Source organism: Ptychodera flava, chromosome 15 (genome assembly GCF_041260155.1).
Source record: "Ptychodera flava strain L36383 chromosome 15, AS_Pfla_20210202, whole genome shotgun sequence".
NCBI lineage: Eukaryota > Metazoa > Hemichordata > Enteropneusta > Ptychoderidae > Ptychodera > Ptychodera flava.
In genome coordinates, this window is record NC_091942.1 from 4682043 (window position 1) to 4706941 (window position 24899).

The following is a 24899-nucleotide window of genomic DNA, read 5'->3' on the forward strand; positions in this document are numbered from 1 at the left end:
TTGTGTGAGACAAATATCCCCAACAAGTGTGAGAAATTCGATCCCAGGTCCTTGGGGGTGTGAGATTCTATTATACTACACTTTCTTCCTTGGACTTCTGTTCAGTGTGGTGTAGCGCCCTCTGTAGCAAATCAAGTAATCTTCAGTGACTGCTATTGTTTTTCCATTATACCATGTGAGGGCGCTCTTCTCATCTGGTGCTAGAACTTAGATGGCGTGAACCACATGATTTGGGTTGAGTTTATTCTTTGTTTTCCAAGCTCTTTTCAGTGGAGCCCAAAATCTTAGTTCAGGATTGTATACTCTATTGTGAAATTTGAGATGCAACTCACAGCAAAATTCATGTAAATTTGTATCAGGAGATAAAATATGGCCCAAATTAAGATTGTTTGATACATATTATGATATTGGGACTTTTTGGATGAAAAGTAAGTTAATTAATAAGATCTATATGCCATGACTTGGCATCATCTATATATATCTGTTGTATATTTGCGAATCATTGACAACCAAACCACGCTGAACAGTGATATTCTTTTATAGGTGTTGGATGGATTCATGATATCACCGGTAGTTTTCATGTGATAATTTCTTTTAGTGTCAAAGGTCATGCATGTAATGTTGGACTGAGAATTTTGGCTTTCCAGAGCCTGAACTCAAAGTAACTGTTGACAGAAACCTTTACTTGTCAAATTACTAATTTTATTTATGTACCCACATTGCAATGAACATAACTGAAACATGATCTGTATGTTACTGTATGTATATGCAGGATAATTGATGACTACAATGTATGTAGACTTCAGCTTGTTGAAGTAGATATTTTGACTTAGTCAACCTTTTCTAATGTTGTTTGTGTTTGTTCGATGGTTTGTTTTTGTTGTTTTCTTTTCAGATTCTTGTGAACATAGAAGAAAAAGACCAAGTGATAACATGGGACTTTGACGTGCTGCGAGGTGACATCGTATTCAGTGTGCTAAGGTCTAGAAAGCCTATCAGCATTCCCAAGGAACCCACATCTGTTGTAGAGGCCGTGGAAGCTGCCATAGGAGGTACCAATGTCATCCTGGATAAATCCATGGAATGTGGGAAAGACTACAGTGTGTCCGAATCACCTCTGGTCTGTAAAGCCGGAGAGAGCGTACAGGTATGTGAAGATTGCAATATTATTTATAGGTCAACTTTCACTTGTTCAGCCCCACCTTCCCTCTTTTTAGCTACTATAGACTATAGTCTATAGAAGCTATTGGGATGGGTATCCGTCCGGCGTCCGTCGTCAGTCTGTATGTATGTATGTATGTATGTATGTATGTATGTATGTATGTATGTATGTATGTATGTATGTATGTATGTGTGTATGTATGTATGTATGTATGTCCGTTTGTGAGGCGTCCGTCCACTCAAATATCTTGAGAACAGCAGTACTTACTGATTTGATATTTGTTGTGTAGATGAAAAATATGATTTTGAGAAACTATTTTTTTTAATTTTTTGATATTGTTGAAAATAGGCAAATTAATGCCAAAAAGGTGTTTTTGGTAAAAAATCTTCTTCTTCATAACCGCTGGTCAGACAGCTTTGTTATTTGGTATATAGGTCCATAGGGATAACCCAACTCAGATTTGTTCAAATTTGTGATGAAATATGCAAATGTGTATTTTTAAGGAATTTTTTTGTCATTTTTGGTCAAAATTTGACTAACATGTATGTAATTCTTGTACTGTATAAACCCTATCAATTCATCCAGAAAAAAATAATTAATATGATTTTAAATAATTGAATTAATTAGGAAATCATCAAAGCCAAAATAATTTTAGTGTGGAATTATCAGAAAGATCAACTTTTTTGACAGTTCATAGTGAAATGCTTACCATCTTGGAGGATTAAAACATGTAAAGGCAACTTTCCTGAATCCCAACTTTGATATATTCTGAACCACCATTTATGTTATCTAAAAGAAATTGCTCATAATACCGGTAGTTTGTCATGATAGGGTGGTCAAATAAATAGAGATAGAGAAAGTTCTAATTTCCATTTATGGTTGACTTGGTAAGGATAAAATAAGATTACTTTTTGAGGAAAAAAATAGAGTGGTCAAAAGAGAGTGGTCAAAGTGATAGGGTTTTTATGGTAAAGCTGGTCTGTAAGATTCCTCATGTGCTATTTATAGCAATTATGCAATCTGTGTAAACAGTGCAATGAAAGTGTAACATGATTCCTTATAATGCTTTTGATGACCTTGAACTTCTTAAGTTTCAAACATTGTCTCTTTAGTGTGCTTTCTCTGAGTACGTACAGTCTCAACTTATTCAACAGAACTTACTTACAATGTTAATTTGAAAGTTAAAATGTGCTTGGTTAATAGGATGAAACTACTGATATTAAAAGATAACCAGCTCAAGATTCTTTATAACCTGACAGATATGCTGTTTTTTATGACGTAAATCTTGATTTAAGCAAGTCTTGTTTACTTTAATTAGAATGTAATTAACTCTCGTTTATTTGCTATTATAGACTAATATAGTCTGATGAAATATGCAAATCTGTATTTTTACAGAATTATTTTCCATTTTGGTCAGGCCATCCTGAAATGAGCTATCAAAGATATCCAACTCTTCATCAATACATGTGTCACAAAAGGTTATTCTCTACATAACACAGCAGAGCTCTGTCAGCTGTTGAGTCGCTTGTTTTTTCAAAACCGCTGGTCAGACAGCTTTAATATTTGGTTTACGGTCCCTAGGATGACCTTAGTGAGATAATGTCATACAGTCAGGAAATACTTAAGTTTGTATCCATGTCTATAGTAGCTTCAGGGACTTTGGCCCTGTTTTTAGTTTACGTACCCCATTGCTTACAATAGGTTTTAGCCAAATTATTGTGATGAAAGGGTTTAACTAAATGGTCTTTAGACTCCAGTCATATGTTACGTGCAGAACAGGAATGTCGCACATTCCTCTTCTTTTCCTCTTGAGCTTTTTTCTCTTCACCCACTCTTTACTGTCCCTCCCCACCTCTTCTCATTTCTTCATCACTGCCTTGCTCTAACTCCCCCATTTAATATCTTAACCCCTTTCCTGCCAGACTGTATCACTTCCCCGTCATCCAAGCCAGTAAAAAGCAGTATTGAACCAAAACCATATGTATTTTCACCCACTTAGCTTGGTCTGTTATAGCATCTTTAGTCCATAAAAATCAAGTTTACAGTATTTATGTTTTCAACAGCTTTCAAATGTACAGTATTATGTTAAAATACACCATATGGAATATGTTGTGTTTCATTAATTTTAACCATCTTGACCTGATGGTGAAATATGAACTTGGCAGGACAAGGTTGAAGTCTGCCCCTGCTATCCTGTTTCTCTTTCTATCCTCTCCATATCTTCTGCTGTCATCATTGGGAAGCATTTGTAGATTATGCAGTATCTATATGGTACAAGTTTGATTACAGTACTTCTACTCTCACCAACTTGATGCAGCTTTAACCTATCTCAGTCTGTAATTTTCCAATTTTGCACTGTATATAACATTTGATTTGATTATTTGTTGCAGGGTTCCCATGTTGCACGTGTTGCAGGTTCCTACATTTTACAGTGGAAATATCACAGCTTACCTCATTCTGCCAACTCCAAACTTAAGCAACATCATCATCACCACCATCATCATCACAAAGCCAAAGTCATGTACTATCAGGAAGTATTGAGTTCTGATGACTTTAGGTAAGGTTTGAGTATGTGGGGAAAGCATGCATGTGTGTGTGTTTGTATATGTGTGTATCTATGTAAGTGTGTGTGTATGTGTGTGTATTGATTTGCATGTGTGTGTGTGTGTATATGTGTGTGTATGTGGGGTAGAGTACAGTAACAGTGAATATGTCACCAGGTGTTAGTGTAGGGGGTGCAAAAGAATGTCTTTACATATGGGTGTGTAAGTAGCTGTGGGTGGATCAGTAATAAAGTGTTAGCGTGTGTTTGTCTATGTGTGTCCATATCTGTGTGTATATGATTGGGTGGATATAATTGTGTACATCAGTAAGAGGTAGTGTAGGTGATTCGAAACACACTTTTAATTGTGTCTGTAGAATGATAACACTGAAAGTATTATATGTGCTTTTATATCCATAAACAGATGTGTATGGCCATCATGTTATTTTCAGTCGGATGTGTCTCTTTAATTGAAGAGAAGGAATTAAAATTTTGAATTTGCTGAGATTGCCTATATCCTCATATAAGTTTTTACAGAAATTCAGTCAAAGTTTCCTGGCCATGCATATAAGCCAAATGCAAGGTTTCAGTGAAAACATATCTTATATCTTGCCCAATTTAGTATGTGAGTTTTTATCAAATAGCATACCTTTGAATGTATTTCCTAAACCTGTACCTTATGTCTTATGAGATGTCTGATGTATTTGATATTCCGTTTCACTTTTCCAGAGGGTCCATGTCCAGTTTACAATCTTGCCACAGTGGGTTTTCGTCTCTCAGTATCAGTACAACGTCCAGCAATAAATCCATGAAATCAATGAACAGCTCGTGTCCATCTCGGTGACTAGCCAGGTCCAACGTAGACACCATGCCTAGGTGACTAGTCTCATCCTGTCTCCACCCAGCCTTTTCTGCCAGACTGTCAAAGCCACACGCAGTCTCTGACACCTACTGCCGCTGCTGTTTGAACTTGAACCTCATGATTTTCAAAATTATAGGCAATTGTTATGTAGCAGAAGCTGCTTCATGGTAGATGCTGTGGTTTTCCATTCAGTGGATGTTCAGAGCATCGCTGGATCGGCCTGGCTGTTGATGGCTTCAGTCAGCTGCTGTGAATCCGGGCAGTCCCAAGGAAAGCTAAGTACCCAGCTGCTATCATTAAAGGAAATATCCAACAAGTTGATCCGTCTTGCCAAGACGTTGTCTCCTGCTCAAGATGCTCTGTACAACAGATACTTCAAGATGTTGCAAACGTGGCATCTTTTTATATGCAAATTAATTTCAAGCTTCCATTTGAATATTTTATTTGTTGCCATATTTTAGTCCAACACATTATGCATTTTACTCCCAAAACTAATTATTTGTGTATTTGAACATTTTATTTCCATATGTCATATCAGGTTTATGAATACAGGGTCATTATTTCATCATAATTGTGAAGTCAGTATCTGATATGTAGGCTGTGAGTGTTCAGGAGGGTGTCATTTAGTGTGTACCTACTGGAGTCGATAACAATACAGTAATACTGGTCAATATCGTCATGTTGTAACACAGGATATGAAGAGTTAGAAATAATAAACAAACAAGTTTCACCTCATATTTAAACTTGAAACGTTGACAAGCGGGCTATGAACAGGTTTGACAGATGTGTAATTTATCCATGTGATTTTACACTTGGTGTTTTCCTCAGATTGACTCGTGCGTGTGATCATTAGGCGATCATCAAGATACAGGTCAATAATACATTTATTGCATACCCTGGGGATAATCAGAGCCATGTGGATTCTGAAAAGGTCAAATCAAGATTTGTCATGCTTAGATTGACAATCAGGAGACAGACATGGAACAACCGCTGGCTTTCTATCCTAGCAGAAATCTGGTTGACACTCAGCGCTATGTTGAAAGCAAGGGTCATTATTGTAGAAGAAAAGTCAAATACTGCATATATTGACTGAGTTTGCAGATCTCTTGTATATTGACCTGGTGCTATTGAGATGCCATCTGGTCTGTAGTGAAAAATCCTCAGAAAAACATCAATCAAAGTTGATAATAGGAAGCAGGGCGTCTTTCACTTCAAAAATGAAGTAGGACTTCATTTAGGGTGAGTGAATTGCAGTAATGTGGTGAACAGACAGTAATGACATGCAAAGGCACTGATGCTGCTACACTGAGGTCAATATCCAGTGCCAATAATGGTATCAATGCTTCTACACTGAGGTCAATATCCAGTGCCAATATAGAACACCAAATCATGTTGATATGGAATCTTAGCTGTCAAAATAGGGAAACCCTACATGTCAGGCAAAGACAACTGAAATTGTAAGGATGTTTATTTGTCCAAAAAGCATGCAATATTTCTAATAATATTTCTAACAGAATTTAAAGACTTATAATTAATTAATATTCCTCATTTTAAAACATGAGAAAATAATCAAAAGAAAAGCAGCAAAAAATACATAGAATGAAAATATATATAGAAAAGTGCCATACAGTTTAGCATAATAAAATTCTGCAAATGTAGAATCTAGAACCAAATATCCCTGTATTCTTACCGTGATTACATCAGACCAAACCATTGTAATAGTGGGGATGACAGGTTAAAGTGACCAGAGAATTCAAAAAAGACATGGTCAGTCGACACAAGAAGGCAATGGTGAGTCTATAAAATATTCTTTTGTTCCAATAGTGACCCTGTCATGTTAATCCCTTAAATTTTAGTAGTTTTACATAAAAAATGTAATATTCATGATTTAGCTAATGTAGTCACATCGTAATTCAGTCATTTAATATTTGTGCATATAACAATAATTTTATAAATCTGCCAAGACTTTTGTAATTGTAAGTTATGAATGATACAGATTCTTTTTTCTTTTCTCTTCCATTCTTTGTTTTCCATGCAATCACTGATTTTGAAACAAATCTTTTGCAGGAAACATATTTGCTTGAAAATCTACCAATTTTTTTGTGAAAAATTATGTTTACTATCACAATCACTTTCATACAGAATACATTACTTTAGCTATCAAAGCTCTGCTACTGGAAACGTGAAACATGTAGGCTATGCTACCTGGAAACTTGAAACATGTAGGCTATGCAAAGTGTGAGAACTGTCTTCTGTGTCAGTTTTTTGTTTAGATTGTTTTTGTGGAGGTTGTGTATTTTGTCAGAAGTTAGTGTCCTCTATTTTAGAGAACATTTCCAAAACGGGAAGTAATTTGCACTGCTATCAGCCAGCTTGTTTAAATGCTGGTAGCATATCAGTTGTTACGTCAGTGCTCTCAGAATGAGTTGAGAAGCTCTCAATGGTAATGACTCCACATATGACATAAAAACAATGCATATTAGTGAAATAGCGACCCTTTTAAACCTTATTAAAGGTGTATTTAACTTTCATCAAAAATCCGTTGGGTACTTTGTTTAGCTTTCGATTCCACTGTGTTAGTGAGCATACGTTTTATACATTACAGTTTTCTCTCCAGCCAGGCTTCTATGCAAGTGTTAATAGCAATTAATCAGAAGTTAATCCTCTTTCTACCAGGCTCCATAGACAAACCATAGAAATGACTACAATTTGGGAGAAAGAGGATTAATTTTCCTCAAAAGAGTAGCATTATAAACTATTGTGTATGCGTGGCAGCTTCAAGTCAGGTGGCTCCTTTCAGAGACATGTATACACAAATTAATATGGATATACAAGTAACTGTTTTTTTTCTATCAGTGGATTTTACTTTATGATAGCAGGGAAGTGAAATCTCTCACAGGGACAGAAGAGCAGTAAAGAATTGGATAATATTCCCTGATCTGTCATGAAACATTTTACAAACATTTCCGGCCATATTTCTATGGGCATCAAAAAAATCGACCAGAATAATTTTTGCAGTCGAATTCATAAGGAAGCTCTAGAGTATTCATGTAAGCTTTTCGAAATACTTCATGTCCAGAGGTTGTTTTCATTTACATTTTCTGTGTCACTTGAATCGGTTAAATGTATTGCGTGACAAAGTTGCATTTCTCCATGACTACTTGCAGTGCTTGTAGATTTTCTGTTCCAACAATGTATTGTCACTGCAGTCACTTTATACACCATCTTTGAATTTTGTATATTACTCAATGAACGATGTCAACATGTGTTTTATCAAAGAGTATAATCCAGGTTTGTGTACAAGTCGATACTTCAATGAACACAAACATTGATCAAATTATCTTGTAATTGCTATCACCGCATTGCTTTCACAATGAATGCTTTGGTTTCTCCCCTATAGTTCACTGTGGAAGTACTCCTGTGGTTGAATCCATTCACTCTCAATTAGGGGTGGAAGGGCAGCTCAACTGCTGATGTATTTCTGTAAATTATTGTCATCACTTAGGTTATACACACAAAAGAAAATTTGGTTCTTGTCATGTTCAAAACTGTGTACTAGAAAATGCTCCTATTTTTCAAGATTGCCGAAATAGAGAGAATTAGGGACAGAGTTGTCACTTCAAGTTCTCTCTAAGAAAATAAAATCAAGGGACCATTTACTCTCATATTCTTACCTGACCAAAACTCTATAATGAATGAACTTGAGGTAAGAGCTGAGCTTGAAACGAAGTAACGTTTGTTACATTGTTGAAGAGGGTGCCCTCACTCATCATCTCCGTAACTGGTCACTTTTCTCACGTCCATTTAAAAAAGCAATAGAGTGGAGTGTACCATTTGTACTGTAGGGGTGAGTGAGGTATAGGTAAGAGACCGGTATTGAAATTTTTTTATATGCAATTTTATTCAGGCAGGTCCTAGAAAAATAAATACTAAGTAACTCTGAAATATTATATATAAACATGATGAATGAGTAAAAAATTGACAAAGATATAAGGAAAAAAATGTTGCATGGTGGCATTCTGAAGTTTAGTTCATCTGGAATGAACCACTGAAAGAGTGAGACTTTAGAATCTATCTTATTCACGATCAAATACTTGATTCACAAATTTCAGCAAGAAACGATATTGGTATCAGATACACTTGTGTTATTTCTTTTAGAAAAAAGAATTTCTCACCCTGATATATATTATTGTAATATGTAAACTATAGAGGATAGATAAATCAACAGCCATATATGGATAATATATTTAGTCATAACAAAAGATAACATATGTTCACTAAACCATGGCACAATGAAGTTTTCATGTTATTTGGAGTAAAGTATTAACATAGACTTTTACTTTAGATGAATTAAACTCTCCATTGTAATTTTACTGGTGTCAAATTCCATTTAATTTACAGCAGTTATGTGCTGTTTTGAGATTTTCAAAACGTTTGAGTGGATATTATCCTGACTTGTTTTTCTAATTTCAAACTTCATGAAGCAAGCTGTACCTTTTTGTCCCGACAAAGTTTTGTATCGGACCAGCTCATTGGTCAACAGGTCAGCCAATCTGAGGTGTCCAGACACAGGATTGGCCGGCAAAACCTCAACTGCGCATTTACAAGTACATGTGCATGAGCGTAGTTTACACTTAATTTGCATATGTACACACTGTGGACATGTTTGACAAAGCATTAGACTTTTAGTCTTAAATTCTTATTCATTGTATTTCCTGTTACCAGTTTGAAGAAATCAGCCATAATATGTCCCAGCCTTACAAATCTACAGTCTATTGTTATTATCGTGTTTATTAAGTTTAGATCACTGAGACCAATGTAGACATTATTGGAAAGATTTCAGAAATGGAAATTAACAAAACATGCTGTCTCATGAATTTTATCTTGGTTTACGCATAGACTTAGGTAATACATAACATTTGCAAATTCCATGTTGAAATGTAGAAAAGTTTATACAATTAAGATTATTTACCTGTTTACAAATACATGGTTGTACTTTTTTTTTTCGTTTTGGTGTCTGTTTGATGGTTGGTCGTGTGTCCCATTTTCATTTGACATTTCATAGAATTTTAAAATTCCACAGTCATTCATTAGATATTTTATTTGCAAGTTGTGTAGAGACCTATAGCATTTCATGTTATTATTCATAGAGTCATACAGATGTTTTACATATACATGGTTGGTGTACAAATTCTTGTGTCACCAATCTCAGTTGATTTGTGCTGATCTGTGCTAGGTGAGTCATTTCTCAATAGCAAGTCAAAATGTCATGAGTTATGCCACAGATGTAGGTCTGTAGAACTGCTGCCATGCTGTTTTGACCCAGATAAAGCTTGTGAGCACGTATTTGATTACTAGCCAATGTCATGGATGTTCGTATTTACAATGATTGCTTTCATGATCAAAAGAATCTGAAAAGTAAAATTTCTTTGGTAGTGAGGTACATCAGATCATCACAAATCAATCAATCATTCAGAACTTGTCTCATTACTTTCAACTTGTTCATTCCTATTTGTTAAGAAAACTAATACACCAAAATCAAGTTATTTGAGCATTTTCACATCTTAACTTTTAAAGCAAAAAAGGTGGATTCAAGTTTCTATTGTGATGCAGGATAGGTTAATGTGTTGTGTACCTGTCTGCGTCAGATCCAGAAATCATGGACTCACTGACATCATAGCCTAGAATTAGGGCCATACCATTATCACGTAGGTATGCAGAGGGCCATACCATTATCTCATAGGTATGCAGAGCAGCAGATCACAGTCTTATATACACACTGTAAAAATTTCACAACTTAAAGGGTGGCAGTCGTCAGAACTGCACGTGAGCGACTTTCTTGTTTACAATGTATTTCATGCATTATATCTTGATGCATCAAGTCAACATAGCTTCAACATTTATATTTTACAATACTCATCGTCAACAAATATGTTTTAACTTTCGTCAGTCGCCAACATACCTTAGATGCAGTGTTTACATCGGTCGTAGGGGTCCCTGGCAACCTTTGAGCAGAGTTCTGATGACTGCCTCCCTAGAGAAAACTTGCCAAATCAAGATAAGGTTCTGGTATAATCCAATGAAAACAGCATCACAGGAGGGCGCAGTCCTGTATTTTACCTCTGAACTTTGACTCAGAAAAGTTACAGGATGTTGTAGTTTTCAGAGTTTTTATCTCTCTCGTTTTAGTTTCATATTATTACCTTCTCGTGTCTATTTATAGACAGAGAAGGTATTAGAGTTGAAAACAATATGCTGCTGTCAAGAACTTCCGTCTGTCAAGACTTCCGTCTGTCAAGATCCGTGGACGTCATGCCATTGTGATGGGTCATATCATAAACTGGTGGGGGTGTTCATGGCTCAGGTTGAGGTGTGGGAGAACGATTTGAGCTATGACAAAAATCAAAAGGGACTTAGCGGCATAGCCACAGTGTTAAGCCTTTCTCCAAGGTTTCTTAGTTGACTACAATCTACTGTATTACAGACTACTGAGCTGACGTTAGGGGTACTCACTTTGTGTTTGCTCACTCTGTGAGCGCTAGTGTTTGGTACTGAGTTGCGTGGATATCCCCTCATGGCCTCACGTGATCTGGGCCTGTTGCGTAATCTGCAGAGATGATCATATGCCTCCGAGTCTGAAAACTGTCATTGTGTAAGCCTGTCGGCATTTTCCTTGCATTTTTTCTCTCATTTAATTTTGCAAAATATCGGCGAGTACCTCAATATTTCAAGATAACCCTTTCTTCCCAATCGTTTCCTGGAGTTTCAGAGTCATATGAACGAAAATGAGTGAAAGTTTTAGACAGGAAAATCGGACGTCGGCCATGTTCAATGTTTACAGTACAATCAGAAGTTTACGTGGAGGAATTAACCAACAAACACAGGAGTGTTCATGATGCCCGCCCTCTAGAGGCAGACCCTCCTATATGAAGTACCACATTTGATGCTTGTGGAAAGCTTGACCACACAATGGAGCATTTAAACTTTTAGAAAATGACAAACTGAATAAGAAGGTATTCAGAAAATGTCAAATACTGAGGAAAAATGCGCAAATATTCAAAATAAACAGGTTAACTGATTGGTCAGCTATAAAAAACAATGAAAATGTTTATGATCAAAAGTTTTTGAGATGCGCACATTTTAAACAATACAGAAATTATTAACATTATAAATATAAGACCAAACTATTTTTTCAGGGATGGGACAGGTTGGAAATGAGGGGTGAGAGACAAAGGCACTCCTATTGCTGCATGTGGATGCAGCCACACCATTTCATTTACAGCATACTTATTCACTGTGTTGTGTTCAAGTTCCATATTGTACTGACTGTCATACAAGGATAACATAAGCAAATCAAATCAAATTAGAAAAGGATCCATGCTGTTGTGTGGATTTTGCTGAACATGGCTGATATTTTGCCCTATATATTGGTATCCAGCAAAGGCATATTTTGATGTAAAGTCAAAATTAACACTACATTGCTGACAATATATTTTACCGTTTCTGCATGAATTTTTTTTTTTTTAAATTATAGTATATTAGTACTTCAAACAGATTAACAGTTATCGTGATGTCAACCCATAATTTTACATCACAAAGACTGTAATTCTGCCAATTTTTTTTGTTTTTCAGTCATTTTATAAATTTTGCACTGCACAAGATGATTGAACAAATTGCAATGTTTGAATTTGTAAACTCAAAGAATAAAAATCCTTTGGTCACAGATTAAATTATTTTTTGAAAAGAAATTTACTCTTAAACACTTTCAGCATATATTCTTTACACGGTCATGTATTTCAAGGAAAATATGCCTATTAAAAACAGTAATTTCTTCACTTTCAATTTTTTTTCAATACTATGACAATTATCAGCCATGAGATTATACAAACACAAGACCAGATAAGCGTTTTTCATCATTTCCACAGGACTCTTTGGAAAATCCATTAAAAACAGTTAAAAGTGACTGGAAATGATCACTTGGTATACATTTAATTTACAGATACCAGGTTGTGTATTTCACATGCACTCAGGTCAGTAAGGAAGTGCTGTCATTACTATTTTGGACTGTTAATTCTTATTTCTGAATTGTTTAACTTTTTTCACATTGAACTATCTTTAGGCAGTTTATACTGTAGCTTAGAATTTTTTTGATTGATGTATTTAATCATCTTTTGGGTTCTTTGGGTCCATATCCCACCTCATGCCCCTATATCATCAACTATTTACCAACAACTCCATGCCAACAACCAATTACCTGACCTGGCCACACATTAGAGAAGGTACAGCGTCATTGACGGTATTTTTCTGTTTGTGAGATGCAGAGTAGACAGATATGCCTACAGCACATTTGGTGCAATACATACATTACAGCTGTGTAAGTTTTTTTAGCAGATTTCTTATATATTTACAGGTGACTTCAGATGTGTTTTCATCTGTCTAGATTCATTGCAACCATTTTGGCACAAAGATATTTGTGTAAATGATACTAATTCTTGTGTGAATTTTCTGTTCGGCGTTGTTTATTTCAAAAATTTGCAAGGATTACAGAAAATTAAAAATGAATTTTTGGGCACCGAGTTCTGATTGGATGCATGGTGTAGAACGCAATTTGAGTAGCCAATCAGTGCTTTTGATTTGACTTCAAGACTTACATTCAGGCTTCTGTGTATCTGTAGTGAATGGAATATTAATGTTTAATGTAATCCTTAGATATTTAGTGATCATATGACTCTACCTTATAGTTGACTGTAACGATAGACGGAGATGAGTGATACAAGTAGCATAAAACAGTGATTATATTTGTCATAATGAAAGGAAAAAAGTGCACCATCTTCTTTTTCTTCATTGGTCTGTGGTGTTTATTTATGTTAACAATACACGCAATGGATCTAGACCGATATCATCTGTGAGTCTGTTTTTATGTTGAATTCGTCCAAAATGCAAGAAATGAAATTCTTCAGAGCAGCATTGTTAGAAAGCAACCCATTGTAATGATATGAATGTGTAGAAAGTGTACATATATGCCTGTACAGACTTCCTTCAAAACCATGGACTTATTTGTGACTTTACAATAAAAGATAAAACTACTACGAAAAATTGTGACTATGGTGTGTTATTCATCAGAAGCAGTCTTCAATCTCTTGCTGTAGGGTTAGTTCTTGTCGACAGCGGCTATTTACTGGCAACCTATACGAGCCAAGGGTGTTTTCATGGGGCAGCTGTTAGTCTGATATCTTCCCTATGAAAGTTTTATTAGTCTTTGTCCGGGGACTTACAGATTTTGTCTGTGAATCCGTTCACGTAAATTTCCCAGAGATGCCCAGAGCGATTTCTTTCAAACTTCATACAAGGATTACTCCCTATGCATTAGCCTAGAATCCTATTCCGTCTGCTTGCCTCCGGATGGAGGTACGGAGGCAAGCGGACGGAATAGGATTCTAGGCTATATGTCATACGCATGTCAATTTGTTTTGTGATACAATCCAATATGACCATCATTTCCACCAATGGTTTCCAAATTCAAGAACCGAGTGGGGACTATGTCATTGACAATGACTTTTGTAAATCAATTTGTTTTGCGATAAACTGACTAACTACTTGTTGTGCATTACAGCCCCGAATATCGATATTTTGATTGTACGATGCTGTAGCTGATTGGTTGATTGTGACTCTTCCACCATCCATTTCAATTTTTCAGCTAATCAGATTTAACATTATACAAGCCTTCCTAAGATAATTGGTTGATTGTACCATGGATTTAAAAAATGTTTTACGTCCATGATGGCATTCCGTCGTCCTCTTCAACCAACCAGATTTAATATTATACTGGTAATAGCTTGCCTGGTGCCAAATAGCTAGACTTGCTCCAAGTCTGTGGGCATATAAATGTCAAAAAAGAATAAACTGAAGGACCATCCCATGGAGCCAGAAAAGGTTCTTTTTTAGCTCCATGGAAAGACTAAACATCAGCAGAGAGTCGCGCTAAGGGACCGTCTTAGATTGTCGCATAAGTTCACAAAGCGAAATTCTTTCGTTTACGGGGGGGGGGGGGGGTGTTGACCTCCATTCAATTGGTGAACTTCACTTTTGCACTTTTATTTTGTGCTGTTCTTTAACTTGTGTGTAAAAATAAACAAAAACTGCACACTTGTACCAACAAAGTTTGCCGTAACTGTTTCCAAATCATTTGTGTCATGCTGTGTTTCGTGCTCAAATTTGATCGATTACTTGACGATGTGGTCAGGGGATACATATTCTTCAGAAGTTATTTCAAAATGCTACATTGTACTCTCAGGAAGACATCAACATATCGCACTTTTGAACTTTCGTTTAGGGGAGAGGGCTTTGGTGTAAGCGAAGAAATTTAGTTTCTTGGACATGCGTCAGTATGAGATGGTCCCTAAGTGGTAGGCTGTTGCGTAGATCGTGGGTGAATGCCTTGGCACACAGCCAGCAAGTACTGGCGAAAAAAAGCCATGCAACTTTGGGGGGGGGGGGGTGGGGGGTGGCAGTCTACCAACTAGCCTGTGCTGGCAGGTGTGTTTGATCATGACGTATTTAGACTCCCGTTGCTGAAATAGCAACCACAAAGATACGTATTGTCATGATTCAATTGTGGTACCAGTGTTTAAGGAGTCCGGAGTTTCCAGCACTATGAATAGAACAGTCTGTCCATGAACAGAAGTATCTTTGTTATGCTGCTGCCTCTTTGTTTCAGGCTGTGATAGACCAAAAAACAGAGCTTTTCTGGTCATTGAGTGCATCACTTGAAAACCTTCATTCCAACCCCTTTTTTCGTTTCTGTGGAGCAGAGGTCGACGATGAAAAGAATGAAGTATGGAAGTCTCAAAGTTATTTATTTAATACAAACTCCCTCTCCCCAGCATTTAAATAACCAGGATTCTTTACAACAAGTGAAATTCAACAGTTAACTATGTTTGGAAAGCAGATTGACCGAACGGAAACAAAAATTAAAAAAAATAGGGCGTCGTAGCTCAATCGAAGAGACCGGAAATCGAAACAATTCTCTCTCTTTTTTGATGTCTTAGCTTTTGTTGTAGCCTGAGCGGGCAGGTGAGTGTGCACGTTAAGAGCTTCATGCAGTCATACCTATATCTGAGACAAATATATCTCGCCGAAATGTTATTTTTAAATTTAGGGAAATTTTCAGAAATCAAACTTCTGAACTTATATAAAAAGTTTTGTACAGTTTCCTGTATATCTCACAGAGCTCAGGCTGATAGTCTACCGTCTGTTTAGCAGAGAAATATCTCTATCACACCTCATTCGACACTAGTGCTCGTTCACATCAGAGACTGTATCGACTTCATAACCCTGTGGAACGTCATTTTAATCAACCCGATTGAAAACTAGCCGTATTTAATCACGAAGTTCACAAGATGTCTGATTACTCAGACGGAGGTTGTGATCCCGGCCAAGTTTCAAATGGTTTTGGTAGCTGTTTGGACTGCAGTGTGTGTAGAGTCATAAACTTCAAAGCATGTACACGATGTAAGCATTCAAACTTCTTTTTTGACGAGATGGAAAGGGCAGATTATTTATTTCTTTGATAGACAAGTTTTGTCAGTCAAAGCAGCCTTCTCAAATTCAACTGTTGATAATTTAAATTTTAACTGTCACAGAAGGAGATTTGACGTTTTCATTGGACGCAAGCACAGGAGGGGGTTCCCATGGTATTTGTAGAAATGTTGTATTTCCAACATCACAATGCCCCATTGTGTGCCAGAAGGGAATTTGGAATTTGACCCCGTACATTCTTTTGATCTATTGAGTATTCACTGAGTATTTCTCATTCTAAGCTGAAATACCATTTTTCTTTAGGTATCTTAACATCAACACAGACTCCTAGCATTATTACCGTGTATCGAACTCTGACTACAGCTGAATATGGCACAGAAGAAGGTAAGTTCTGTATGCACGCCTCCTTCGAAAGCGAATATTTGAATATTTTTTGTCTACATGAACAGCGTCACCAACATCAGTAATTATACATTTATCCCTCAGCAAGCCACAAGCCACAGTTTTGCACCAAATTTTATACCATTCTTTCAATTGTTCGGGATCTTCCTGGATGAGTATGATATGATTTAATTTTGTTATGGTCATTGCAGGGAGTTCGTCGGAAATGGACCTGATGTGGTTGAAAATAATTTCATGTGTCTGTGCGCTGGTATTTGTGGGAATAGTATTTATTTTCATTAGAAGACAATGCTGCAGTCGTCAGAAGGGAGAAAACAAAGACACCTGCAGTGTGATGAAAAATAAAGTTAGAAAACCTTTTGAAAGTAAGGGGTGTTATTCTACCACGTCAATAAGGGGTCGACTATTAGAAATTTGGAGGGGTTTAAAATACGGGAGTGCCCTGCAGAGCAAGATTGGATAAGGCATCAATGCTGCCTGAAAAAATTAAACCGACCGGAAATAGTGTGTCAAATTTCGAGAAAACGAAGAGCTTTCAAAATGGCTTCCCGCCGATCCCTCCTAAGATCTAATGGTTTATCCCTAATAGACATCCATTTTGCCAACATGATGAAGGATTATCAACTAGTTTGATGTTGTTTTTGCGTGTTACTCAATGAAGAAACACATTGGAGATTGCATTCGGGTGAGTGTTGTCCATTTTTGTGAAAAAAATTGCTGTGAAAGGTGGTTGTAGCAATGTGGACTCCTAAACGACGTTTCACTATAAATATACAAAAAATGGCGTAGAAAATAGACGAAATTGGTAACTTACAAACTTAACCTTAAATGTCACATTTCAAGGGACCCTACCAAAAGCTGAAAACTGTACAAAATATTGTGACGGAGCCTTCTTCGTGAACAAATGCGTAACGCGGACAAAATTTGTCTGAATCCGTGTTTTCAGACCCCAATAGTCGTATAACTAACAACCGACAACCACGATGAATAAAGTGAACAGGGCGACTTGACAGTAAAAAGTGTCTTTATCTTTGTATACTGTCCTCATGCATCCTTATGCAAACTTATAAAAACTGGTAAATTTTATCGTCTTGAATATCGATGACTTTTGCACATGATGCCAATTTTAATTCTTTTGTAGCCCGTGCAAAACTCGACAAAAAGGGCCACGTCACAGTCGACATCAACGATAGAGATAAAATCCCTTCGCCGGCCAACGGCTATCATGGACAGCCGTCGGTTCCACCACAGGGAATTGAAAGGCGAGTACCTCAAGGCACATCACCACCAGTTGACATGGTTGATGGAGATCCGAATCACCTTGATGAAGTTTTGAAGTCGTGCTCCTGTGTTGAGGGAAACACCGAGTGCGTATGTCATTGTAAGGAATCAGTTGAAGGGCGTGCCAATGCCGCAAAAACAGTCCCGTCGGGGATAGAATTTTCCGGGATATGCCAAGGGCTGACCTAGTGAAAAAGGTCCTTCCATTTAATATGGTCACCTAAAGTATTTGACATTAAATTTTGTATTTAAAAAGAAACTCTAAATGTTAATGAGGACTTTTGATTGATGCCTTTCGGAAAGTCATCATCTCCCATTGTATGTATGTATGTATGTATGTATGTATGTATGTATGTATGTATGTATCTGTGTATGCATGCATGTATGTATGTAGTACGTATGTACGGTATGTACGTATGTACGTAATGTATGTATGTATGTATGTATGTATGTATGTATGTATGTATGTATGTATGTATGTATGTATGTATGTATGTATCTGTGTATGCATGCATGTATGTCATACAGACGTTTTACATATACATGGTTGGTGTACAAATTCTTTTGTCACCAATCTCAGTTGATTTGTGTTAATCTGTGCTAGGTGAGGCATCTCACAATAGCAGGTCAAAATGTCATGAATCATGATACCACAGATGTTACTAAGGTCTGTAGAACTGCTGCCATGCTGTTTTGACCCAATCATTTATCATGATACATAAAGCTTGCAACATGTATTTGCTAAATAGCCAATATTAGGGACTGGTCAGTTTCTTCGGCCCTGGGGGGGGGCGGTGGATTATTTTTTGCCGACGTCAAAAAGTGGCTGACCCCCCTATTCCAAATTTTGAAAACAGGGTGACCCCCCTATTCCAAATTTCGAAAACAGGGTGACCCCCCACACGCGACAACTGTAAAACAAAAGGTGGACACAAATTATATATATATATATATATATATATATATATATATATATATATATATATATATATATATATATATATAATATTTACATACATTTATATTTTAATAGTCATTCTGTGTTTTAAAGAAATTGTTGACATGTCAGTTGTAAGATAGGAATTTCAAAGTGTCAATCTTAAAGTTTGAATACAGTACATTTTGAATGAGCTGTGAATGTATTTCACACTTTCTATGCTTAACCAGATGTCCTGAACTGTTGTACAGAAATGGATGTCAATCATTAATATCAAAGAGGAAAAAGCAGTAAATCAAAAATTTTGATGGGTGTTAAGATTTGCCAGCCATCCAATTAAATTTCCTGAGGAGCCATAGAGAGGCATTTTAACCAAAATCTGATGTGTGCAGTGTCTGAGATGACCTTTTCTTGTAACATTGAATAATAATGACAAAAACTGCCTTTTTATTGTGGTCATAAAAAAGCATCATTCTACAGAAAACCTGAGACACAAAGGAAAACAATTGCATCAATGAGAACGAAAGATATCTTGTCATTTTTCTATCTCTAAAATAAGTCACTGTATCAAATATATATTGTGAAATATTTGTGCATGTTGCTTTCTCATACTGAATTCTCATAGAGAGAACAGAAAAGTATCAGGAATTTGTCATGCTTTTCATATGAAATGCAGATTTCATAACGGTACACTTTCACTTAGCAAACATCAAGATATCTCTGGCATATATCTCTAATTTATTAAAGTATGGCGCCCGAAGGGCGCGGAGAAAAATATGAAACATCCTGATATCTCTGATATATATGTCTTGTATATTAAAGTCATGCACAGGAAGGGCATGCTGAAAAATGTCTGATATAATGCGCTCGAAGAGCACGCTGAAAAATATTGAACATACAGATATCTCTGATATATGTATGCCTGATATGTGAAAGTTGGGCGTGCTGAAAAATATGTCTGATTATTAAAGTTACGCGCCCGAAGGGCGCGCCGAAAAATGCAACTGAATGATGAAATTTGAGGCTGACACGATGCATTTTAGGCAATGATGAGCCTGTGTTGAAATTCAAAAACACACTGACCCCCCTATTGGGCATTTCAAAAACATGGTGACACCCCCTATCACCAAAGTCAAAAACAGGGTGAACCCCCCCCCCCCCATGAATCCACCGCCCCCCAGGCCGAAGAAACTGACCAGTTCCTTCTGGATGTTCGTATTTACGAAAATTGCTTTTACGATCAAAGGAATGTCAAGCTAGTAGCGAGGTTCTGGTAATGTAACATTCTTATGTAGCCACATCCAATTTGTAGCTTTTATAAACAATTGCTTTAAGACCGTATATGGCTAGGTAACGTCAGCATATCACCTGTTCTCCCCAATTTTCTGTCGACAGGTCCACATTTACCATTGATGTCAGTGAGTTTGGACCAAACCATGGTGGTGAAAGGGTTAAAGCAAGGTAGTAGACAGGTAAAATTTTTGGTGTAGCCCTCTTTTCAGCAATGTCAGTTCAGGTTACTGCTGTCCTATTCAGAGAGTTTGACACTGTCAATGACTTTGGCTACACAAAGCCTGTTGGCCATTCTCAGTCAAAAGATATTAGTGACAGGCAGAGATCGAAGTATGGGATCAATGACAGTGTCAGGGAGTCCAGAGAGCCTCTGCCTTTTAATGAGCCAAATTTTAACAGCTGTGGTGTAACTCTTTTCATCGGCTTGATGTAGCCCAGCCCTATTGTATTGAAGGGTAATGTGTATTTATTTATTTATTTATTTATTTTTTATTTATTTATTTATTTATTTATTTATTTATTCATTCATTTATTTATTCATTCTGACATCCAACAGGCATAGCCCAATGACTGGATGCAAACAGAGAAAAATTAAAACATGAAAAAGACAAATTACAACATGCAGAAACTAATAAAAAAGGGCACTAAACAAGTAACAAAACAGAGACTGACAAACATCAAAAACTCTCGGTAGTAAAATGACTATCAGCAAGAGATAATAAAACAGATGACACTTGGGTTTTAAAAGCACTAAGACTGGTAAACAAATCAATATCAAAACGATAGACACTATTTAAAAGTGACATTGCCCGAGACGAAAAACAATATTTAGACAGGTTAACGCGGTGATTTGGTATCCGGAAAAGGTCAGAAGACCTGAGACGCCTTGGCGGCACAAAGAAATTGAAAGGAGCTATTAATATCTGGACAATCGATAATGAAATTGACACACTTGTGAATAAAACAAAGATCTAAAACTTGACGACGAATAAAAAGAGGCGAAAGTTTAAAATAAGAACATAATGTAAAATAATTATCAACATTGTACTCCATACCCTCCTTAAAACAAAGAAATTTAATAAATTTCTTCTGAATTTCTTCTGAACTCGTTCAATTTTGTCAATGTACGACTTCTGGTGTGGAGACCACACTACCGAACAATACTCAAGGATACTCCTAACAAGTTGGACCTACATACCGGTATATGTATACAGGAATTTGGGAGACATAAGGATCACAGGACATCAGATCATCACAAATCAATCATTCAGAAGTTGTGTCATCACTTTCAACTGATTAATCCCTATTTGTTAAAAAAATACACCAAAACAAAGTAATTGGACAATTTTTACATGATAACTTTAAACCCTTTCACCACCGTGGTTTTAGGCAGACCTATTGTTTTGTATGATAAAGTTGGACGCCTGGGAGGGAAATAAGGGTGAAATTAAAATAGGGTGGATTTACGAATCCAATGTGATGTAGTGTTGCGTACCTGTCTTTGTCAGATCCAAAAATCATGGATTCACCGATATCATAGCCTAGAATTAGGGCCATACTATTATCTAGTGGGTATGCAGAGCAGCAGGTCACAGTCTGTCATACACACTGTAAAAATTTCACAACTTGCCAGATCAAGATATGGCTCTGGTATAACCCTGTGAAAACAGCATCACAGGAGGGCGCAGTCCTGTACCCCCCCCCCCCGAACTTTGACACAAAAAAGTTACATGATGTTGTAGTTTTTAGTGTTCTTATCTCTCTTGTTTTAGTTAAATGGTACAAATTCTTAGTGTGGATTGTTTCCGTTTTGGTTTTATATAGTTCATTTCAAAAATTGCAAGGAGTACAGAAAATTATTGAATTTTTTTAGGCACTGAGTTCTGATTTGATTCATGGTGTAGAACGCAATTTGAGTAGCCAATCAGTGCTCTTGATGTGGCCGCAAGATTGGCATTTTGGCTTTTGTGTATCTGACTGTATGGCCTGTTAATGTTTATGTAACCCTTAGACGTTTTAATAGTTGACTGTAACGATAGACAGAGATTATATTGTTGGTACAAGTACCATAAAGCAGTGATTTTATTGTCATGTGCAAAGAAAAAAGTGCAGAATCTTCTTTTCCTTCATTGGTCCGTGGTGTTTATTTATGTTAACAATCCACGCAATGGATCTAGACTGATATTGTCTGTGAGTCTGTTTTTATGTTGAATTCGTCCAAAATGCAAGAAATGAAATTCTTCAGAGCAGCATTGTTAGAAAGCAACCCATTGTAATGATATGAATGTGTAGAAAGTGTACATATATGCCTGTACAGACTTCCTTCAAAACCATGGACTTATTTGTGACTTTACAATAAAAGATAAAAATACTATGAAAACTGACTTTGGTGTATTTTATTTATCAGAGTCCTGAGTCTTGAGTTCCGTGCACCCACATTTTTTCTTGTTGACAGTGACTGTGTATATAGCTTCAGTTCTTTGTGCCTGTGTAAGTTTTATCAAGCTGATTATTTTGAAATAAAACTGATAAATAATCTGTGCCCCTGATAATGCATTATACAATGCTGTAGATGATTGGTCACTTGTACATCTTCCGTCACCCATTTGAACATTTCAACCAATCAAATCTAGCATAACAAGAGATTGCCTAGAGTCTACTAGCCTGTGCTGGTAGGGTGTGTGTTACTGTTGTGATGTATTTAGACAATGCATATCTGTAGACTGAAAGATCCGTCGCTCCAGGACGCTCCCTAAGATCCCTTCCCGTAGAGAGCGCCCTCAAGCGACGTATCTTCCAGTCTATGCATATCTGCTGCCAAATTGAAATACCAAAAGACATTTTGTCATGCATCCATTTTCTCACCGCATCTTTTGGTGGGGGAATAGTTTCTAGCACAATGACTATAAATCTTGTCTATTGTTCTGCCTCTCTTGTTCTTCAGGTTGTTCCACAGGGTATTGCAAACTATTCGTCTAGAGGTTATGATCAATAAATGTCATTTATTAAATGTTTCTTTATTATACAAGTCTTATCTGCGTCATGTGTGCCTATTACTTTACCCTCGCTATCTCTGTATAGTATTTAAAAGAAAATAGTCCATATCTCTTTATAACCCTCCCTAATCCCCTTCATTAATTTGTTCTATCCATCGCCAACACAGAGGCTTATCGCCCTGACCAAATAACTCATTAGCAGTTCATAAGTGTTACCTTATGAGCTGCTAACCAGTTGTTCAATCCTCCATATTGCGTCTATGCCATCGGGGAGGGCAAGGGAACTAATGAATGGGATTAGAGAGAGCCCAGTCCGTCGACAGATATTGAGTGTTTTCTTTGAACTCTATACAGAGATAGCGGGGATAAAGTAACAGACACACAACAGACACAAATAACACAGGTAAGGCTTGTATAATAGACAAATGTATAATATATGACATTGAGACTTCTATATCTTGTTTGCAATTCCCTATGGTTGTTGTGTAGCCTGTGCAGGCAGGTAGCAAATGCGCCAGGTGCTGAAAGGCTATGAAGTCATACCTATTATGTAGGTACATAGCAAGTACATTGTGTAATGCATTCACAATTGCATTGAAGCGTTATTTTTAAAACTGGGATTTTTTTTTGCAATTTTGTCTTGACTTCTAAACTTACTCCTCAAGTTTTGCCCAAATTCCTTCATAAGTTCTCAGAGCTCAGATTGATCGCGTTCAGTGAGGCAAAGGTATTCTGTACCACAACTCATTCATCACTGGTGCTGAACACATCTCAACGGAGTATCAACTCAATCTCCCACTAGAGCCATATTTTAATCACAAAACACCAAAGATGTCCGATTACTTAAACGGAGGTTGTGATCCCGGCCAAGTTCCAAATGGATTTGGTGACTGTTTAGACTGCAGTCTGTGTAGAGATATCAACTTCAGGAGAATGTGCACAATATAAGCATTCATAACTTGTTTAAGACAAGATGGAAAAAAGACTGATAATTCGTTTATTGATTTGTGAATGACAAGTGTATGTTTGTCAAAGGTGCCTTCCCACATTCAGCTTTTTGATCATTTAGATTGTTGCCATCACAGAATGAGAGCGAAGGCGTTCATTGGGTGCACGCAGTGGGTGGGATGGGAATCCGTGGCAAAACGCGTCCAACGGTTTTCCTTTGATCTCGTTTTCAATTGTAAAAAGGAATAAAGACACTTTTTATGTTTTTCATTAAAAGGTCATCAAAAGATAATTGGTCTTAAGCCCGATTTCATTAGGTTGTTACTCATTCCGAAAAATTTATAACATAATTAGGGTACCCCTCTAATCCGTGGCAAAACGCAGAGACACAGTTCATTTTGTCTCTTTCCGATTAAAGATAGTTGCCTACATCAGCATTAGTTAAAGCCGTCAATCAAGGCAACACATACGAAATAGTGTCTTTCACTAAGCATCGAAGTAAAGCATTTCCTTATAAACGTTTGACCATTTCAGAATGTCTTCGATAAAATAGCTGGCTACATCACCATAGCGAAGTAATTGCCCCCTTTGCATTTTCATTTGTGTTTTGTTCCCAAACATTACGTCTAAATTCAATACTCTGTCGAAAAACGACTTAAAACTTTTGATAAGTACTGACCATTGAAATACAATTTCCCATGCCATGAAAAATATTTCTCTACAAAAACATTCTTTTGAAGTTCACAAACATGGCTGACAGTTAAACTAGAGATTATTGACAATGATCTCTCTACCTGTGTCACACAGTTCTCCAATCCATCCATTTTGACATGTACACGTAAATGACGAGATATCACCATCACACACTGTGTCATCTTGACAAGGGTTGCAATAACAAGGATTTGCTGGAAGAAGCAAAGAGCGATACATACGTTGAC

General features: G+C 36.8%; 1 protein-coding gene across 2 annotated transcripts in view; it reads left to right on the forward strand.

Annotated features, from left to right (window-relative positions):
- Positions 1–10761, forward strand: part of LOC139150965 (SEC14-like protein 1) — a 44065-nt gene extending 33304 nt beyond the window's left edge. Inside the window, exons 12-14 of one of the 2 annotated variants that reach the window (XM_070723449.1) lie at positions 896–1147; positions 3553–3719; positions 4434–10761. In XM_070723449.1, the coding sequence (XP_070579550.1) occupies positions 896–1147; positions 3553–3719; positions 4434–4548 (534 nt within the window). In that variant the 3' untranslated portion in view covers positions 4549–10761. The remainder of the gene's footprint in view (positions 1–895; positions 1148–3552; positions 3720–4433) is intronic. The other variant, XM_070723450.1, reaches the window with a different exon arrangement.
- Positions 10762–24899: the final 14138 nt, after the last annotated feature.